Raw genomic sequence first — 20,093 nt, forward strand, 5'->3', positions numbered from 1 at the left:
CATGTGTTTGACTTGTCTATGCCTACATTCAGATGAATATTTGTTGAGCGCCCTGCTGAGACTCCCATGAAAACTGCATCATGGGCATCTTGTGGGGTTGAGCAAAGATGTGTATGAGTGGGCTTTTGCTTTTCGAAGTGGATATCTGAAACGGAAACTCCTGACAAGACAAGAGAGCTAAATGGCTTGTGTTCCTGTGCTAGTGTTAACCTAATAAAATATCTTGTTATAGTGTATCACGTTTCAGAGCACAGGGAATTCTTTTTTTTTTTTTTCTTTCTAGGGAACTTGATAGCAGTCTGGTTTTGATTAGACAGGGAATACAGCCAGTTAATAATAGATGGTATTTAGAGCAGAGAATTTACATACTTGCTAATGACGTCTGTGGTGTCACAGTGATCTTGCTGATGTCCAAGTAGTAAGGTGGTGTGAAACCTGATCTGGTCATTATGTGAAATGGCTGGTCAGTGGAGGGAAAAAAAAAATGATTTCCTCTATCCTTAACAGTGTTGGAAGGTTTTTTGCTCAGTATTAACTCAAAAATTTCATTCATCCTTTTAATAAACTTATAGTTGCATAGACACCTGTAACACTCACAGCTTATTCTATTCTTAGAAATAAGTGTGAATAGAACACAGTAAATTGTTCTGATATAATAATTCTGAAATTCAGTACTTATATAAAAAATAAGACAATAATAATAATAAAGGCTTTAGCCATTGACAATCAATGCTAGCTGACATCAGGATTCCACCTGTGTACACAGACCAGCCACCATTATGCCATATTTGACTATGATCTAATGAGAAGAGAATTAGCCTGCACCTCGAACAACCTGAAGCAGCTGAATCTCAGCCTGGTTCGTACTTATTTGTATTAATAAATTGACCCTTTCCCTCATGGAGGATTTCACACCTCTGTTTCTTCATTAATGCTTTCCTGCTCTCTTCCATCTTGGGTGCAAATACCTCTGCTGGCTGTATATCTGTCATACAAAATACTTGAGTAAGAAATGCCATACAGCCGCTTTACCCATTTACTTTTCAGCCTTGAGTACAGGCTATATACTAAGTATGATGTCAAATTACACAAATACCAAAGATACTCTGCTGGGATACGTTATGGCTATCCTTAACATCTATTACAGCACTGTTAAAGCAGATTGCTATTCCTTTGTGAGTAAGGTAACTGTAGCTCATTTTCTTCCTGTTTTGATGATCTGTGACACTTTGTCTTAGAAAGAGGTTAAAACTTATTACTGTGAGCCATATTTCTCTAGGAGATGTACTTTCCTCCATAAACAGTGCCTTGTGCCATGTAGAGCTGGAGCATGGCTGAACAGACGGCTCTAAAATCCTTGACTTGAGCTCTGTTGATGGTTTGTACAGTACAGTTCTAATCTGCTATGAAGAGGACAATAGGAGAGTTTACAAAGGAAAAAAAAAGGTATTTTCTTCTGTCCAGGGGTGAAATAATTCAACTATAAAAGGTATGAATGCAAATTTATCAGATGAAGCACTCCAGAGTCTGATTACATGACCAAAAAAGGTTTGTTCAGGCTTGTTTGGGGTGGAAAAGAGGTTTAGTGGAATGTCAGGACATAGCTTCTGAAGGAAAATTTAAGACTTCAGCATGGGTAGGCCTGGTGAAGGGAAGGCTGAGATGATTGCTCCTTTAGGGATGTCTGTGCTGAGGCAGTGGTAGCAGCCTGAGACATGCTTAGCAATGTCCTTCCAGACATCAGCATGCTTTGCCCTGCCCCCTTGCAGTCACCTCTACTAGAAGCAGGCTGCTGGGACATTTTTAGCCTCTCCCTTTAATTTTTAGCTTCGGAAAGAGTAAGCAGTTCCTTTATCTGAACAGACTCATGTCTGCTAGTAAGAATAGCTTAAGTAACACTATTGTTATTATTTTGGCCTTTTTCACGGCTTCAATTTCTTTGACAAGTCCCTTTGATTTGTTAACATCTACTCAGTAAATCCAGTAGATACCTAAATGAGCTGAAATATACAGAATATCTTTGTATTCATGGTAAATATTTCCATGTATGTTGTACCAAGCCTGGCTGTAGACAATAGAGGTGAAGTTGCTCCATGCTCTTTTGGTCCACCTTTTGCAACAATTCAGCAGTCTAGCTGCTGCTGCAAAATTAATCCTTTTCGTATAAAAGAGATGAAGAAGGGTAACAGGGCTTCTAAGGTGACATGACAATCCAATATGTATGCCTTGTCCACAGAGGGAAGGTTGAGCAATGCTGACTGACTCCTCTTAAACTGTAGGAAAATACTGTTTTGTCTGTGGTTTTGCAAACAATCAAAATTGCAACCTCTGGGTATTCAAGATGCCTTTTTCTTTTTACATAGCTGCTGCATAATCTGTGGACTGTGGGACTGGTTTGTAACAACTTTCTTTGGCTTTCAAACTTCTTTTAGACCTGTTATCACCAGACCAAGTAGCCTGGGTTGTCTGTGTGATGGATCTGAAGAAGCTTTGTGCACAGGTGTGTGTGGATGTGGGCAATTGGAAGACAGTAACCACTAAACAGTCCTCAGGTTTTTGAGGTCTTTTACGTATGCCTGAGAAGTGTTTGGTAAGACTGTATCTGGCTTTTAAAAGCAGCAGTTATTCTTGGTTATTCTTTAAGGCTTCCTTTCCAAACTGTGGCCTATTACCACATCTCTTTTATATTACTTCGTTAGGTGTTTCTTATTCAAACGAGTTTTGAAAAGGACAAGGAAAAAATACACATTTTATAATTCTATCTTTAATTTTTGATTTCTTGAAAAATTCCCACTGAATTAATGGGACATAGCATATTTTCATAGGAGTTCTGAATTTTCCAGGTGCTGTAGAAGATTAGCTCCAAACAAGAAAAACATTTGAAGTTCAGAAAGCTTTCTGTAGTGCCAAGAGCTTGATACACCAGTCTGTCAGAAAGCTTTTATTCCACAGAAACAATTCAAATCAGACAAGATGAAGTTCCTCTGACTTTTGAAATGCGTCAACTGATAATGTACCTCTGAACACTTCAGTAGAATGAAACTTTGTTTGTTTGCCTTGGTTAATTTATTTCTTTGCATTTTCCCTTTTATGTGATTTAATCTTAAATTACCTATGTCAGTTACTGGTGTATGTTTTTAAAAGAGGCGTTTTTACAAGGAGTTTAACTACACTGCTTATAACTAATGTTTATTTTATCCTTGTATCTAAGTGAAGTTGTGATCCCATAGTAAGCACAAGCCCTTGGGTTAGAAAATACTCCCTGTGACAAACTTCCTTTATTCTGGAGACAACTTTTTTCTTTTGGCTATTATTTTAAATAGGCTTAATAGTAGTATCAAGTCTATGATACATATTCAGTTTGAAAAATGTTTATTTTCGTATCAGCAAAGTCCTGATGTTTCCAACTTTACATGCTTTTCTCTGATATTTGCAAATATTCATTTACATGCAACTATTGTTAACAGTTGTATTAAGCACCGTGTGATTTCTTAAGTGCCCTTGATCTTTGTTTTTGCATGGACTTCTGACTTTTGTGTTCTTTTTAGAAAGCATTTATGAATTCATACTTACACGTGAAAAATGTAAGGAGTGATTTAATTACCTTGTGGCTTGACAAAAGATAGTGTGCTGTTTTTTAGGTCATACCTCTGATCTCGACTTCTCCAGAAGGTCAACTAAAATAAGATTCTTCTGATATTTTAAAAATATCTATTAGGAAATCAGCTGCAATGTGGAGCTACAAATATCAGAAATGTAAGGACAAATCCTTATGTAGTTTTCGAAGTGGGCACACAGGAGAGGAGTGAAGGATAGATACAGCAAGACTGTCAGCTGGTAGGAATGTACCCAATTGCTACTATCAGCCGAATGTGTTTAGGAGGGTGAGTCTCCTCATCTTTGAGATGTTTTGGAGGCAGCTCTTGTTTGGGTATGTTCTCTCTGTCCTTGGCTGCAGAAGACGGTCCTGGAGAGGTGACTAGACTGACATGGTAGAGCTCAGCTTTTCCACACAGAACACTCAGTAGGATTAGTGTGGTGAGATGTCCTGGCTTTATTCCCCGTCTCTCTGGCATCTGAAAGCAGCTGGAGGGCATGAGTTTCAGACAGTAGCAATTCAGGAATAGCAGTGGTTAAGAGGGAAGGTAAGGGGCTTACCATCAGAGACAGAATAGAAAGATTCTTAGGTTTAACTGCAAAGTAGGGATTAATTTACAGGTGGTGGAAAAGTCATTTCTTTACTTTTATACAAGTAATTATCATATATGTAAATGTGAATACAAGCAATTATTACTTATCAAGTTGTAGGTAATTATACAGTTAGGGGTAACAAAACATCTAACCATGCTGGTGGGTGTAAGTGAACACCAAACCCCATGGCACAGGTATTTTTTGAAACAAATTTCTGGTACAGAAGTGTGGGTGTGACACAGGCTGCTTTGATCTGCCAGGAGCATTGTCAGGTTAGAATGGCCAGCTGTCCACAGCAGTGATGAAGGATGCTGGTCAGGCTCTAGGCTCAAGCAGCTACCTCTTAAGAATATCGCTGTGTCATAGCCTTATTCACATGGGATTTTCAATGCTGCACTGCTCTTTTCAAACACAGGTGGGATTGAACCTGACAAATTTGCCTCATCTCGTTCCTCATAGCACTAATGCCTGGTATTCTCTGGCCTTCCTTGAATCCTACAAATTTGGGGAACAGAAAAATAGCAGATAGCAACACCTTAGCTAAGACATTTGTAGGATTTGCAAGCTTTTGGAATATAGGCTTGACGGGTCCATCCACTTAAAATCTCAAATGACGTAAAATCTCTTTTATTTGGGTTTTTCAGGCAAAAGACTGCGTTCCACTTAAAATCACCCCATTTAATTCTAGTGATGTTGGCTGAGACTAAAGCTGGTGTCTGGTGGTCAGGCAGGGCCAGTCCAATGAAGCAACAGGGAATCTATTTCTTTTTTTTCCCTCATAGATTTTTATTAATGCTGTAACCTTTTCAAGTATATAAAAAATGTGACTTAGCATGTGTCAATTCAGTGCCCCTGTTGTGGGGAGGGTTAAGTGGTGGGGAAGGATCAGAAAGGGGAATAATTGCTGTATGTAAGCTTAAGACCCCTTGAGAACCAATCCCAGGACCAGTAAGGCAAAACTTGCCTGGCTTTGGTCCTGTTACTTTAACCTCAGTTTAGCTGTGAAGTAGGGTATTACTGAACTCGCTAGATCTCCACTAAGACATTGTGAGGACTATCTTCTGATCTTTTTTTACCAAAGCATAATCAAAGCAGTGGATTTTATTATGCCCTTACTAAAAGCAAATTAAATTACTCTGGAAACCTCTGTCAGCAAAACTTTTGTCTTAGTAGGAAAAATAAATTGTTTATTGCCACGACACTGTCCCTTAATGGCAGTGGCTGTGTTGTTGCTGTAAAATTGCAGAAATTCAATACTGCAATGGAAGACTTCTGTAAATGTGCTCATTCAGACCAGGCATTTAGTTAATGGGCAACATAGTTTGTCTTTCTTTAATGTGAATATCATCCTATAATCTTGCTGAGGCTTTTGTCTGCCAAAAGAGTGTATGTGTATGTATGTCCATACATGTCATTCTTATTTTAAAGTATTGCCATTCTTCATACTCTGCTATTAATGACGTTTTTTTCCTCTAAATTTTCTTGAAATAATGTTGTATCTGAAAATGATTTAGAAGGGGATTCTGAGAAAGTGCTTTGTGTTTTGATGACACATCTCTTGGCGCTCAGACTCTGGTAGCTTAGTCTATATTTCTGAGGCAGTGCCATGTGCTCTGAAAGGACAGCACATTGTGACAGAAGTTTTGCTTTTGTAAAATCAGTGCTTTTGACGCTTTGAGAGCACCCTTCATGTGTGAAAACCATGCCAGTCAATTCTTGTGGAAAAGGTAGAGACAAAATAGTATCCAGCTTCCTCTTGGAACATTGAACCAACAATTCTCTGTTAAGCACTGCGTATTGTTATGCAGGATGTTTTTCTCCCAACGTGCCAATCAAATTAATTTCCATTAGTCATCGAGTCTAAGTACTGAATGGGGAATGCATTTTTCCGAAGCAGCACATTATCTTTGGAAAGGAAGCTAGAGCTGCAAATGTTATAAGTACTGAAATATCCTTGGCAGTATTTCAGTTTTCCTGTACTCATTGCTGAAATTCCAGTACTGGAGCTCATACCTGTTCAGATGTATAATACTGTCAAGTCAGTAGATGAACACTTTTCAGGACCTTAGCGTAAAATATGTCATAATTTTGTTCTTTAGTATATGCAATAATGTCAACATGTTGAAGTGGTATTTGACATTGTTATGAATCCTGCAAAATACATTGCTTTCTTTTTTTTTTTCCCCTCTGCAGTTCAGATGGAGAAAATGGAACAGATGAAAGAAGAAAGCCAGGAAAATCACCTACTCTGTTGCTGCAGACTCCTACTGGTGAAGTGGAACATTTTGATGACCGGAAGAAAGTTGATGTTGCTAGGTAATGGTCAGGAGCATTGTCACGTTTCTGCTAGTGAGATAATCAGAATGTTTACCATCTATTCAAGAAGCTAAACTGAAAGGCGAGATTTAACAGACATCGCAGTTGTGGGTTGCCTTGCACACGATATGAGTAAACAGGGATCAGAGCCTACATCCAGGAGCTGATATGTCATTCCCCAGAAGCAGCCAGCATAGTGGGAATATGAACTTTTGGGCTGTCTTAGTTTTCCTGTTCTAGGGAAAAATACGTTGCACTGTTCAGTGCCTCTGCTGGTTACATCTCTTTCACAGTCAGTTTGACAAGCAGAAGTCCACCACACGGTGGACTTAAATACAGGTTTTGCATCCCTTTCACTTTCAACTGAGCAGCCAATGCAAAAGTCAGCAGTCAACCTGACACTGTGGTTCTGGTCACAAGTCAGACAGTTGCAAAGCATCACTTAATTTCCTCAAGCATCTTTAAGGAGAAGGTATTTGAAGTAATATGAAAAAATTAATGAGTACTTACTTATGTAAACCTTCCTTAGTTTTATCTCTCTCATACAACTTAACTGTGTGCTGCAGAGGGGCTGGCATAGGTTTTGTGTAAGGCTGGCTGTTCAGTTTGACTGGTACACTGCATGGAAATATATGGGGCTATCCATGTGTATGGGAGGTTTCTGCTATAAGGCATTACAGTTTTGCATAAGCATTGCAGTTTTGACTGGAAACCCCAAACCTCACAAGTTTAGGAAATGGAGAAGACTTACCATGCAAGATACGATGCAGTAATGGAAGCTTGTAGCACCTTTTTTTCCCCATGGTATTAGCACTGCTCAGCACAACACGTTCTTCCAGTCATTCAGCAGAGTTGCTGTATTGTGTTTTATCCTTCCTGCTGATCTTCACCAGTCTGCATCTGAAGGCCTCTAAAAAGAACTAACTTCTTTTGTAGCCTGTTTATACATTTTTCTTCTGTGTGCAGTGTAAGCTCAGGGATAATGTTCTCTTTCTCATTTCTGCAGTGTTATCCCACCTCTGTTTTTGTTTTTCTAAACAGTTCATGTCATGAGTTTCTCCTGTATAAAACAAACAGAACTTATTTTCCCATCGTCCTCAGAGGTTTTCCTCTATACTCATTCTAAAAACCCAACAACTCAGAAGTAGTTGTTTCTCTTTTTCCAGTATGAGTGGCTAAAGCTGTACAGGAACAATTTCCTACCCAACTGTCAATCATAACTCCCCTTCATTTATTGGAGACCTCACTTCTAGGATTGCTGGCTATCTTCATGATTTCCATACACTACTCTGCACAGTTCATAGCCAGTCTTTGATTTGTGCATCTGTGTTTCTTTGTTGCACTTTCCAAATGGGACAGCCTTTTGTAGTACAAATTCATAGCTTCAAGTATGCTACCTTGCACTCTCTACTACTATGTTTTGCCTTACTTTTCTTACATTGGTAAGTAACATGCTTAGTGTTTTATGTGTGGACCAGAAACAAACAAATGTGAAGCTAAGCACTCTGATGATACATTGTTTGTAAAAATGCCTTGATTATTATTTTTTTTCTTCCTTACAATTAGTAATTTAGAATACTCCTTCCAAATTAAAAAAGACCTTCAGTGAGGACTAGCATGGTTTAAGACTAAGACAGACTCTTCCTCATTGCTGTACAGTCCTTGAAGAATTGGATAATTGTTACTGGAGGGTTAATGTGTTTTGTAGAAAAGCATATCCTGTTGGTAACTTATAAAGATACATGAAATGAGATCAAGCATCTCACATAGTATATCTTTTTTATTTTCAGGACGAAAAGCAGTGCAGACAGTACACTCCTGACAACAGATATCAAGAATGATTCCAAGATTGAAAGGAAAAAACGTGTCTCAAATCAGGTAGGGCAGAGGATGGACTTGTATTTACTCTTACTAGACATAAACAAACAAAACTGCCACAAGAGCACCCTTGTTTACTAGTATTATAGTTCATGGTTATATAAGAATACAGGTTCCTTTATTCATCTGTGTAGGGTAATGACTTTATAACCACATAGCGAAAGTGAGGATTTACTATAAAGCAAGTGGGCAAAATGAGAAGGTACTGGGAGAATATGCAGTGGAATGGGTCACTTGATCATAAGAATATCTAATAAGGCATGTATCTTTGGTGGTGGGGCTTTTTGTTTTTTAGCTGAAGGCAAATGCACACTTTCATAAGCTGTTTCTGGATGTTCCCATTGATGAGCCACTGAAACAAAGTAAGTATTAAGACCCTTGTCACTGCTGGCTGTGGACCAAAATACTGTTGTTACCTGCCAACTGTGGCAGCATATAAAAGGCACTACGTACATTTTAAAATCCTTAAACTACAGCTGCCTGTAGCTGCAAGGCCTTCACCTGCATGCAGTGGGTGTTTCCATTGTAATCTTGCAAAACACAGATTTCTTTATTCTTCAGGTGTTGGGCATGTTTTGGAGTTGTAGTTTACTTTGCACTTCTTCACAGAGTAACCCAGTGCAACATTTTTTAGTACTGAAGCTCCCTCACTAAAGGCACTGCTTAATTGAGACAGCACCAGTCAGGTGACTAGCTTGGGCTTTTCTTGTTGTTGATGGTGCTCTGAAACTTAAAAGCACTGGTAGAAGGAGGACTTAAAAGATTCTACTGTTTCCTGTGATAGTTTTAACAAGTGAATTCTACATAGAGATGAAGGGCAAATGTTTCTTGAAATGAATACAAGGATAGCAGTTCATGAATGAGAATTGCTTTTGCTCAGTGGTTGTGAAGTAAAAGCAGGATTATTTTACATGTGTTCTACCTCTGTTGGTCATCTGGTCCAGACAACTGCTTAAGACCTAAAAGTTTTAAAGTTAAAACATTTAATGTATGTTTTTTATATTTACATAATACAGTTACCAGAAAGCTAGTCTAAAACTTTGTAGGAGCCTAGGTGGTACTCCTTCAGAAAAAATTCATAGCTTATGGGAGCCAAGTTATGCATTTCAGTCTTTTTCAGATGTTTTGAATTAAACTTAGGCTTGTGAAATCTTCTGAGCTTCTCTATGTATTCTTAAAACTTTTTGAATATTTCAGGGTTTGACAATGTTGATCAAAAGGCATATACCCAAACAAATTATGGCTTTAAAAAAAAAAAGAGCAAAAAAAGATGCCAAATTTTTATTGTGGGTTATGGCTACCTTAAATATTATAGAATATCTTTGTGTTTTAGGTTTTACCTGTGCCCTGCAGAAAGAAATTCTGTACCAAGGAAAGTTATTCCTTTCTGAAAACTGGATTTGCTTCCATTCCAAGGTTTTTGGTAAAGACACTAAGGTTTGTAAAATCATTGTGTATGAAATAGTAATGCTGTTCCTTAGGAATTAGGTCATCACTAGAAGTTCAATCTATTGTGCAAGGCTAGAAAACACGCACTGAATACATGGACTGTTCAGAATCTAAGCCAAAAATCATTCTAGAATTGAGTGTTCATTAAGTATTTCCTGTCTGAAAAAAAAAGTGAAAGGAAAGGATATGAAATGTAATGATGTCAAGCCCACTTAACAGAAACTGTACAAAAATGTGTCTTTTGGGTTTGAAAAAGAGGAGGAGGAGGCAGGGTTGAAAAGTTTAAGGACTATGTTGGGGAAATGAAGGGAAGGATCAAGCATGCTGGGTAACAGACAATTAAAGAAGAAACTAAACCAGTCTTCAGAGTGGAGTGGCAAAGGGGCTCTTCTAGCTGATCCTTCTGGTTTTGCATGAACAGACGAGTGGGAAAGAAAAAACAGCCTGCAAGGTTTTTACTTGTGAGTCTAATGTGAAGAACAGAAATAGGACATGAACAATTGGGAAGATCCTAATTTACTAGTTCATCATTTACTCTTTTCTCAATATAGATATGACCCACATACGGTTTTAGGCCGGCCCCTGTGGCAAATATTATTTATACAGATTAAAAACTGTGTCCAAGAAGAAGTGTGTTCTGTTTTTATTGGTTTGGAGGTTTGGGAGTCTTTTTCTTTGTTTATGTAATCTCTGTTGTCTTTGAGCTTTTATTGGGAAACAGCTTGATTTTTGCTTCCTTCTTTATCAAGTACTTCCTTGAATGATTTCCTGTTCAGATCAAGACCCTTCTCAGTGAATTTAGGTGCTGAAACCAGTTTAGTACTTGCAATATCTTATTTGTCTTCTGTCAAATGTTGTGATGGAACACAGTATGTCTTTGAAATGGCTTTTAGGAAGGTAGAATAGGTTTAAAAAAATGATTAAAATGATTAACAACACACTGCTGAGAGTGACTTAATGGCTTATTGCATATTACTGCTTGGCCAAGAAACTGAGCTATGGTTATTTCCTAGTTGATGGATTGTACTAGTTACAGGTAGTATGTTAATGTGGATGGTGTGCATGTCAGTGAAAGCTATGTAGCACAACAAGGAAATCAAAATTAACAAAGGGTTGGAGAGTAGTTCATCATTTACTCTTTTCATTCATAGTTTGTAACACCTATCCTGTCATTAAAATTAAAGTTGCCGTGTAAGTAATCTCCTGTTCAGCACAAATGAAATGTGCATGGGTCTATTCCAAGCTGAGGGACAGCTTTCTAAAATTCAAGCTAAGCTAAATGTATATTACTAAAATCCAGTAAGAGTCTGCCAAGTAGAATAGAAAGACATTAAAAAAAGATGCAAAATGATAATCATGTAGTTCTAGAAAATAATGTTTGTAGAATATTTTTTAGAAAACATTGAGGGGAAAAAATGAAGAGTGAAAGATTGGCCTGGTCTTTTACTTCCGTCTGTCTTCCTCAGCCCCTACAACACACACTTTAAAGCTAGGTTCAGTCACATAGAGCATGCACTGACTTTTAGTAATACCATCAACAAAACAACAGGGAAATCAGGGATATAATAAAGAATAATGTAAAAGAGGGAGGAGGAAATCAAGCCTAACAGGAAAAACCACCTTCACAGCAGTCACGTATATTGACAAAGTTGCCAAGATGCAAAATCTGTATTACTTGGAACAATCTAAACTTATTCAGAACCCATCTGTTTTGAGAAGCAGCTGGTCTACATGTTCTATTTAATTTTTCAACACAAGTTTTCTACCTACAGAATCTTTGTTAAAACCTTTGGTAGGTGAAATAGCTATGCAAGTCAGGAGACTTGAATCTGCAATGCAAACACTTTGCACGTTCGAAAACAAGATTCCTTCTGCAGGACTTAATTGGCTTTGAAAGACTTCACTCTTTCCATGTCATTCTGTTTTGGCTATGCATGTTGGCCTGCGGTCTTTCCTGGAGCTAAGCATTGTCATAGTGTTTTAGTTGCTTTCCAAGATACCTGCAGGAAAACTTTGTTTTGTGAAAGAATTATTACTCCAGACAGAAATAAAATACTTTGCAGTGATTTTCCCATTTTAATCTAATGTTGAAGAAAGAGTGCAGTAAGCAAGTACTTAATCCCACTTAAGTACTCTTTAGTCTTGATTACAGTAACGTTATCCATCAAAATTGTATGCAGCAGAATGCCATTAACATCTCTTATTTAAAGTTCTTTGAGGTGGACTGAACCGATTCAAAACTTCTAAAACGCGTTTTTTTTATTATTACTGTTAGAATTTCTGCTGAAAAATCTGTGTTGTTTTTGGTTTTTATTTGTTTTGTCTTTGTTTATTTGCTTTTTAAAAGTGATGCAAATTCTTTTCTGACTGCATGACAGTTCTGTTTTTCTCCAGTCAAACACCCATCACAGCTGCTCCCTTCTTTCCACCCAGAAAAAAAAGTTTTTGGAATGAAAGTGTTACAAAAACTTTGTGGAACAAGAAAATAATCCACTTCAAGAAAAAGTATAGCGGAGTGCCTGTTTAATAACTTGTTTTCAAAAGACTTGACATCTGAAGCAGGACAAATAGACTTGACATATCAAGAACTGATAGAAAAATGGTGTCCAGACTTACAGGCCTAGGCCTAAAGATAATATAAAATTACAGGCATTGGGTTTTGTTTTGGTTGTCTTACACCCCTAACCCCACTCCAGATGCACCCCCTTCCCCTCTAGCACAGATTTTTTAAATGAAACTAAGCACTGAGTAATTGAGTGACCTTCTGGCCTTTAGATGACAATCAGTGAAGTGATTAGCCATGCTTAAACAGTGGCTGGAAATCTTGCATCCAGACAAACGTACACAAACAAATTTTTTGTTACCTGAAGCAAATGATAATTTTTCATTTCATAACTTGATGTTGCTTCGCACTTAGCTTTTTTTCAGAATAATAACAAGGTTTTATGAAACAGAACGGAGTTAACTTAAAACACATCAGTTCAGGAGAACTCATTTCAGTGTTCTAATCACTCATTGGTCAATCTTTGGACACTTTTAATTCTGAATTTCTCAGGTAGTTGAAGCAAAGGAATACTTAATAGAAGCTGGCGTCTATCCATGTGTATCCTGGATTGATATATTTGTCTAAGTTCCTAAGCTCTAGGCTTTCCAACAGTAAGTCAAACCAATTATTCAGTCCTTTGTTATGTGAGGTTTACAAGACCCCATAAAGAATATCTGCATATAAATGCAAAGGAGGCAAAATTGAGAACTTCTCAACATAAATGTTGAAGTTCGGATGGCACACACAAGAGTCAATTTAAATGAGACAGTAGATATGTGGGTATTGGATCATTCAGTGATACTGAAGGACAAGCTGTTTACTCAGCTGCTTGTTGCAAATTAAGGGGTCTGTAAAGTGGTAAAGAGTTACAGGTTCATTCTTCAACAAGCCTCTTGTCTGATGTGTTCTGAAATGTTTGTTATTGTTTTTTTTTTCCTAAACAGGAAGCCTAACTTTAAGACTAGTTTGTTCTGCAGATCTACTGTGAACTAAGCCCGTAGTCTTTTAAGAGCTGGAAGGAGTAAGAAAAGGAAAACATAAGCAAAAGCCTGGACTGGCATCTGATCAAAATAGAAATAAAAATAGTTAAGAAATAGCGTTGTTCTGAAACCATACCTACACAAATGAGTTGTTAGTAATCAGGGACATAGCAGATAAATCTTTGTGTGTAGAGCACTGAAGATCTGATTTATAGCAATTGGTAGACTGGCTCCTTGTGTATGCAGATTTGTGTGCATGTATTGGGACTAACACTACAATGGTCTTGTTTCAGATTAGCATACCTGTGCTCTCAGTGACACTTCTGAAGAAAACCAAAACTGCCCTTCTTGTGCCAAATGCTCTGATCATAGCAACAGTCACAGATAGAGTAAGTACTGGTAGAGGACAACACTTCCATACCCCACTGCTTTCTTTTTCATTTTTTTCCTGCTTTCTTGCCGTCACTATTTACAGGCAGTAATCATGAGGGATTCTTGAAGGTGCCAGGTGGTCATTTAAACAGCTAGAAGAATTGGTAACCTGTCATCATTTAGATTTTGACCCTGGAGGATCTGGTTTCTTAGGGGATAATTTGAGCTTCTGCCTCATCTCTGGTGACAGGCAAGGACCATTTTTTCCCTCCTGCTAACTTCCTGTCTTTTTTTCTTTGGACCTGCAGCAAACAAAGTTATATTTAGCTTGATGAGGAGAAGAGAAAAGGAATCTCTGGTTGCAACTTATTGCTTGTAATCTGTCATTCCTCATTCTCCAAGAATGCTATGTAGGGGCACTGGGGGAGCTAAAACAATTGGGTCAGAAAGTGCATGCAGGGAGGGTTATCTACATTGTTGGCAGCCCTTTACAGTATTCTTACATTTATTTGGCTGACTCATCTGATCAGCAACACCCTAGCTGCAACAAAATACAGTTTCTCCCAGTAATTCTCTGTAGTAATTGCATCAATCTGTAGAAAATGTGATTATCCATCTTATAAGCAGCTTTAGGAATGACCCATTTTCACGGCAGAATAGTTTTGTGGACATGGGAGAATGTACAAAGAATTAGTTTTTTCTTTTTTAAGTTAGGGAAAACACAGTATGCAAAGTCTTTAAAACAAACAAGAAAAATTGTTTTGAATAATAGATCTGTGCTATACTCTGGTTCCTGCAGCAGAACATGTTGAATTTTCTGTGCCTGTTCCGTGTTCCATGTGATTAACCTCAGTTCATAGGTTTAGAAAGAGCAGACGTTTTCCCTGCTATATGAAGGTTCTTTAAAATAGTTATGTGATCAGCAAAACCACCTACCACTCTTAGATAAAAGGAAGCTTGTACTGTGTGTCTTTTCTCCAAACAGTTTTGGAAATTTTGTTTTTCAGTACATGTTTGTCTCCCTGCTCTCCAGAGATACCACCTACAAGCTATTAAAATCTATCTGTAGACATCTTGGGGTAAGTACTAATGGGAATGAAAACGGTATGTAGCTTTGTGTTCATTATTACTGCTTTACTGCTTTTAAATGCTAGGCAGTTGCTAAATGTGTTCCTTCTTAAAACTGCTGCTTTTTTTCAGGATACAAATATGGGCAACAGTTCCAATCCATCTTCTGCTGAAAACAGCTTCAGGGCTGATCGTCCTACAACTCTGACCCTGGTAAACAGCTTCAGTGTTTGTTCTTTTGTTGCATGGCGCTGTTCATTGCAAGTCCCACTTACAAATTCTGAGGGAAGGAAACCAAAGGGATTTGTGACATCTGTTTCTGAAGCTTCTATGAGCTATTTAACATTAAGAAGCAGTGGAAATGATTAGCAAAGGTGTAGTTTGATCTGATTAGGTGCATATGCCCTACATATTTCTCTCTAGCTGACAGATTTCACAACTCTTGGCACTAACTTACAGTTGCCACTTCCTCTGCCATTAACTATTTTTGAAGTGTTTCTTGTTGCAATTCTTCCTTGTGAACCAGCTCAGACAACTGAAAGAGCTGTGTTAGCCACATGTAATGACCAGATTCTAACTAGTAATGCCTGTTCTAGACTTCTGTGTTTGTCTAATAGCATTTCTTTTGCTGGCAGGCTTAATCTCTTTGCTTAAATGAGGGCACGAAATGGGGCTTAAATTCTGGTGATAAGGGGCTTATTTTGCTGACATTGATCTTAACATCTTGATATCAAAAATTATTCCTGGTCAGACAGTTTTAAATCTGTAATTGCTTGTTCGGTTTCTAAAGGGAGATCAGAGGAAGTAAGACTGGTTAGACTTAGAACAGGGCTGAATGTTGCTGTGATTATTTTTCCATCAGGATTTCAATGAGGACTATTCTGATCTGGATAGAATAGTGCAGCAACGAAGACAAGAGATGGAGGAGTCCAGTAGCACAGGCTCACAGACCCCAGAGCTTGAATGCTTTCAAGGTGAGTGGGATCATGGGGCCGCAAGAAAATGGGTAGAGCTTAGTTCTCAGTTTTGCTTCTGCAATCCCCTTCTCATGTGGAGGTGTATCTGTTCTCCACAGTCCTGTGGAGTCCTTTCTTTTTATCTAAGATCTTCCTCCAAGTCACAATAACTGGGTTTCCATTATTATATCCCTTTGTCATCCAGAGTTAAGAAATGACTTTGTAAGCATCAGGTTTGATTTATCACTACTGCCTCCAGTTGCATGCACTGTCTGCTCCCTACACTCCCTGTCAGTTATGCTACCAGACATACAACTTAGGAGGTGTTTGTCCTTTATTCTTCTCTGTTGTTGTTGTTTTTTTTTAGTGAACTATTTTGAAGTTGTTCAAGTTACACAGTAACGTCTTCTAATCTATACGAATAAAGATTATGTGCTCTGTCATTCACAGGCTTTTGGTCATCAAAAAAAGATTATTTTTGAAATGGTTTTCCTTTTTTTTTTAAAACCCTGGTTTTATTCTTTGCAGTCATAAAGAAACACACTGCACGTAAGTTCATAAATATTGCAGAATTCATTTAATGTGGCACATGCTGAATGTTATTAACAGCAAAATCTAGGGTATTAGTCTGCTATGCAATTACTATATATTAGCATATTAATGTGGTTTTGTTCCATTTTTATTCCTGGTTCCATCTGGACTTCAGTGAATTTGTATAATTAGACATTTTTACCTTTACTTTCAAATGAAACATTATAAATATTTTAATAGCAGTTTTCAGTTGGGTTAGTTTTATTTAACTCTTCTTTCTTCCGATGTCAATTTTGTTCAGTAGTACAATTGGAGGTTATTTGCTTTCATATTTACTGTGTGTGTGTTTTTAATTGTTTAGTGTTTGTGGAGCAGTACCTAAATTTTAGTGTCATTACTTGCAGTGTGAATGCTTCTGAATAATGATCTAACTTGCTGTCTTTCTTCCTTAAGGCTGATAACTACTTCAAACCTTTCAATTTTCTTTTACACAGCAGAAAAAAAGCAATACCCAGTTAAAGAATTGCTAGGAATTAAAGGAAAATCATTTGAGGGGCAGATGTCCCTTGTGATTCTGTTTCTTGGTATCATTAGATCAGTCCAGAATGTACAAGTAAAACATGAGCAAATCTGTGTGAGACAGGATTTTTCTGTCCTATCTCACTCAAGATATCATCTGCAATTAGGAAAAAAAAAAAAAAGGTTGGGGGGGGGCAGGAGAAGGAGCTATAGTCTTCCCTTTCAAAGTAACAATGTTTTATCTCCATTTGAAATTGCTATTAAAGTACTCTGGAATCATCACTATAGCATATTCAGTCCTTTTGAGAGATTACTTCTGGGTCTGTTTAATCTTCTGACTGGAAATTCATTGATAATCTGTGGAGCTTGCATGGGCTGCCATATCTCAAAGGATCTGGAAATGTAAATTTACCATACACAATCCTCTTCCTGTCCAGGTGCTTCTTTCTGCATTGTCATTATGTTGAATTATCATGCAAACTATTTTAAGGACAGTAAACCAACTGCTGCTTTCTATCCATGTCCAGAAATGCTTGTTAAACTCCTCCTGTTTCTTGACAAACTTAAGCTACTAATAGTTTCCTTTGACTTCATATTTTGGCCTTATTCAAAATCCTGCTTTTGACAGATTATCGTGTCGTCGAGACACAGACTCACTTGAAAGTTTCAAAGACCGAAGCAAAGTCTGCCCGTTCAGATGCACACAGTAAACACGTACCCGAAGGAAAAGCCAGAAACAGTCTTCGAAATGGTAAGGAATTAAGGGCAGATCTTCAGTTGGAGTTAGTTAAGTTCATATAATTTATACTATCTGTTGCATGCTTCAAAACACCATTTGTGTACCCTGCTGTGTTTTGATCAAAATAACACTTTGTTCTTTTCCTAGCAGGTCATTCTGAAGCTTTCAGATTCTTCCACAAAATGAAGTCCCAAAAGCCCTTATCGCTGAACCACATACTTGTATTTTATGCAGTTCTGTAAGTAAACAATTAATATAAAGATTGTCAAAATACTTGGATTTTCTTACATATACATAGATTAGTATCTTCTAAGCTTTGCTTGAAAGAGGAAATTGTTGTGAATTTTGGCCTTTATCCTTTTCAGAAACAGAAATGCCAGGGCAGACCTATTTAATGGCCTTTTACTTATAAAAGTAAAGGATGTTTTGATTCAGGAGATGCTGGAGTTTAACAACTTGCAAGTTCATTTTATGGGGCATTTATCAAAGCCATACTCAAGGAATAGACTTTCAGAACTGTCTGAATGCCATTGGTTGGGTATTCCTGAGTTTTAGAAACTTAAACGATTTTTAAAAGATCCCATTATTATTCAACATGTACAAATAATGATTTAATGGCCTTTTAATGTTAAATTTTTCAGGTACTTCTGAAGTTTCCATGTCCATACAAACTTAACTGATGTACCTTATTTTGCTCTCTTACAGTGTCTGTGTTTTAATATTTTCTACCTTCTACATGAGATACAAAATCAATGTCCTGGAGGAACGTCTTATTTCCATCACATCCTTTGATTCACATGTTAAAGAGTAAGATACTCTGTAGCTACTTTAATTTAAAAAGTATCTATTTTTCCAGTGCTCCAATCTGTTTTCTTCTGAAACTCCTGTAATACTGTAGTGCCCTCGGGATTCTTTGTGTTCTGTAGTTCTTGTATTTGCACAAACCTCATCTCACAGGTTTCTGTTCGAGAGTTTTAATGCAAGTGTAATATGTCATGATGTAATATTACTTCCAGCATGTAAAGATAGCTGTGAGTAACTTCAGTGTAAACTGCTAAAGACAAATTTTTTCCAGATAATGATTCTCTTAAAAAGCTATGACTTTAGTCTTAGGTCTTAATGTCATTTTATTAGCCTAAGATGATAGAAGGTATTTCATAGTCTTTGGACTAATACATCTGATTTGTTTGTGGGATGTTTTCCAAAGCTTTGGGCTGCCCAGATCTTCTTTAGAAACTGATGTCCTGTCCTTCTAAAATAAATAATAGTAGTAATAGTAAAAACTGCAACCAGGAAGCATTCTTTGTTTATTTGAAGGGGAATGGCAAAAAGATAGGCCATAGGAAAAGGGTTCAAGGACTGCTCTCTATATAAAGTAGAAAGATAGTTATCAAATCATGTTTCCTGGTAGCATGTAAGAAATACTCAAGCTATAAAAAAAAATAGAAAACATGCTGTTAGTGCATGATAAGTCTAGGGAAGGACCAGTGCAGGACTGCTGATCTTTTATTAGAATTCTCCTAGCAATTCTTCAGTAATTTTATTCCATAGCTGTGGAAGAACCCAGATCATGGATGTGATCTACCCCTGATGTTATTTTTTTATCCATGTTGAATGGACAGGAAATCTGCAGACAGCAAATGGAGAGGCAGTTCAGGGGCATGCACCATGGCAGTATGCCATTGTAGGTCATATCAGTTTCCTATTCTTCTCTTAGGACAGAAGTCAGTTCAGCTGTATGCTGAGAATGCTATGAACTTATTTAGTATTACATTTTGCATTAACTCTTCTCCCCTGCTTACAATGGATTTTTTTTTTCTGAGCTTCCCTGAAAAACATGACTTAAAATCATTTGTAAATCTCACTGCAATGCCTGCAGTGACACACAGTTAGAAATGCTGACAGCTAGAGAAGCACCACCTGAAAAACAGAAGAAAATAAAATTCAAGACAGCTGTACCAGGCTGGATGGAACTGTCTGCAAAGTGTTTCAGACTTGTAGCAAATCCTTGAGTGCAGTTGCTTGTTAACTCAGCTTACTTTGACAACCCCTCCATGAAAAATACGTCACTCTGACAATGCAATCTTGGTCATACTGAACAATGACTGCTGCTTAGGATCCAGCTGCTTTCATATGTGTTCTGTGGAAAGCAGCATGACGGGCATACTTGTGTTAGAAGATAGATTTAGGTTCTTGAAAAAAAAGAATATGAAGGAAACAGTTCTTTATCTTAAAAAGGCTTACATCTATATTTCACCAACAATACAAGGAGAAGGGTAAATTTACCAAATAGTAGGCAATGTTTAAAAAATATATATATATATATTCCCACTTCTGGCATGTTTTGATTAGCAGGATACTTTTCCCTCTTCAGAAGCACTCTTAAACAGGAAGGTCCTGTTTTCTGTCATTCTGATACTAAACAGTACAACATATGGGATGACCTAATGTGCACTTCAGCCGTGTCAACAGGCTGGGCTTTTTGGTTTCCTGTAAGTCACAAGACACGGAACTTATGCAACTCTTTAACTTCTAGTGGAAATAGCTGT

At 37.5% G+C, this 20,093-nt stretch overlaps 1 protein-coding gene across 3 annotated transcripts in view; it reads left to right on the forward strand.

Annotated features, from left to right (window-relative positions):
• The window catches only part of GRAMD2B (GRAM domain containing 2B), a 42,272-nt gene that overhangs the window by 16,984 nt on the left and 5,195 nt on the right, over positions 1-20,093 (forward strand). For 2 of the 3 annotated variants that reach the window (XM_048049925.2, XM_048049928.2), the window contains exons 2-12: positions 6,385-6,507; positions 8,298-8,385; positions 8,681-8,747; positions 9,719-9,822; positions 13,653-13,748; positions 14,739-14,810; positions 14,932-15,012; positions 15,662-15,773; positions 17,434-17,556; positions 17,692-17,782; positions 18,250-18,351. In XM_048049925.2, coding sequence (XP_047905882.1) covers positions 6,385-6,507; positions 8,298-8,385; positions 8,681-8,747; positions 9,719-9,822; positions 13,653-13,748; positions 14,739-14,810; positions 14,932-15,012; positions 15,662-15,773; positions 17,434-17,556; positions 17,692-17,782; positions 18,250-18,351 — 1,059 coding nt within the window. The remainder of the gene's footprint in view (positions 1-6,384; positions 6,508-8,297; positions 8,386-8,680; positions 8,748-9,718; positions 9,823-13,652; positions 13,749-14,738; positions 14,811-14,931; positions 15,013-15,661; positions 15,774-17,433; positions 17,557-17,691; positions 17,783-18,249; positions 18,352-20,093) is intronic. The other variant, XM_048049927.2, reaches the window with a different exon arrangement.

The sequence above is a fragment of the Anser cygnoides genome, chromosome Z (genome assembly GCF_040182565.1).
Source record: "Anser cygnoides isolate HZ-2024a breed goose chromosome Z, Taihu_goose_T2T_genome, whole genome shotgun sequence".
NCBI classification, from domain to species: Eukaryota; Metazoa; Chordata; class Aves; order Anseriformes; family Anatidae; genus Anser; species Anser cygnoides.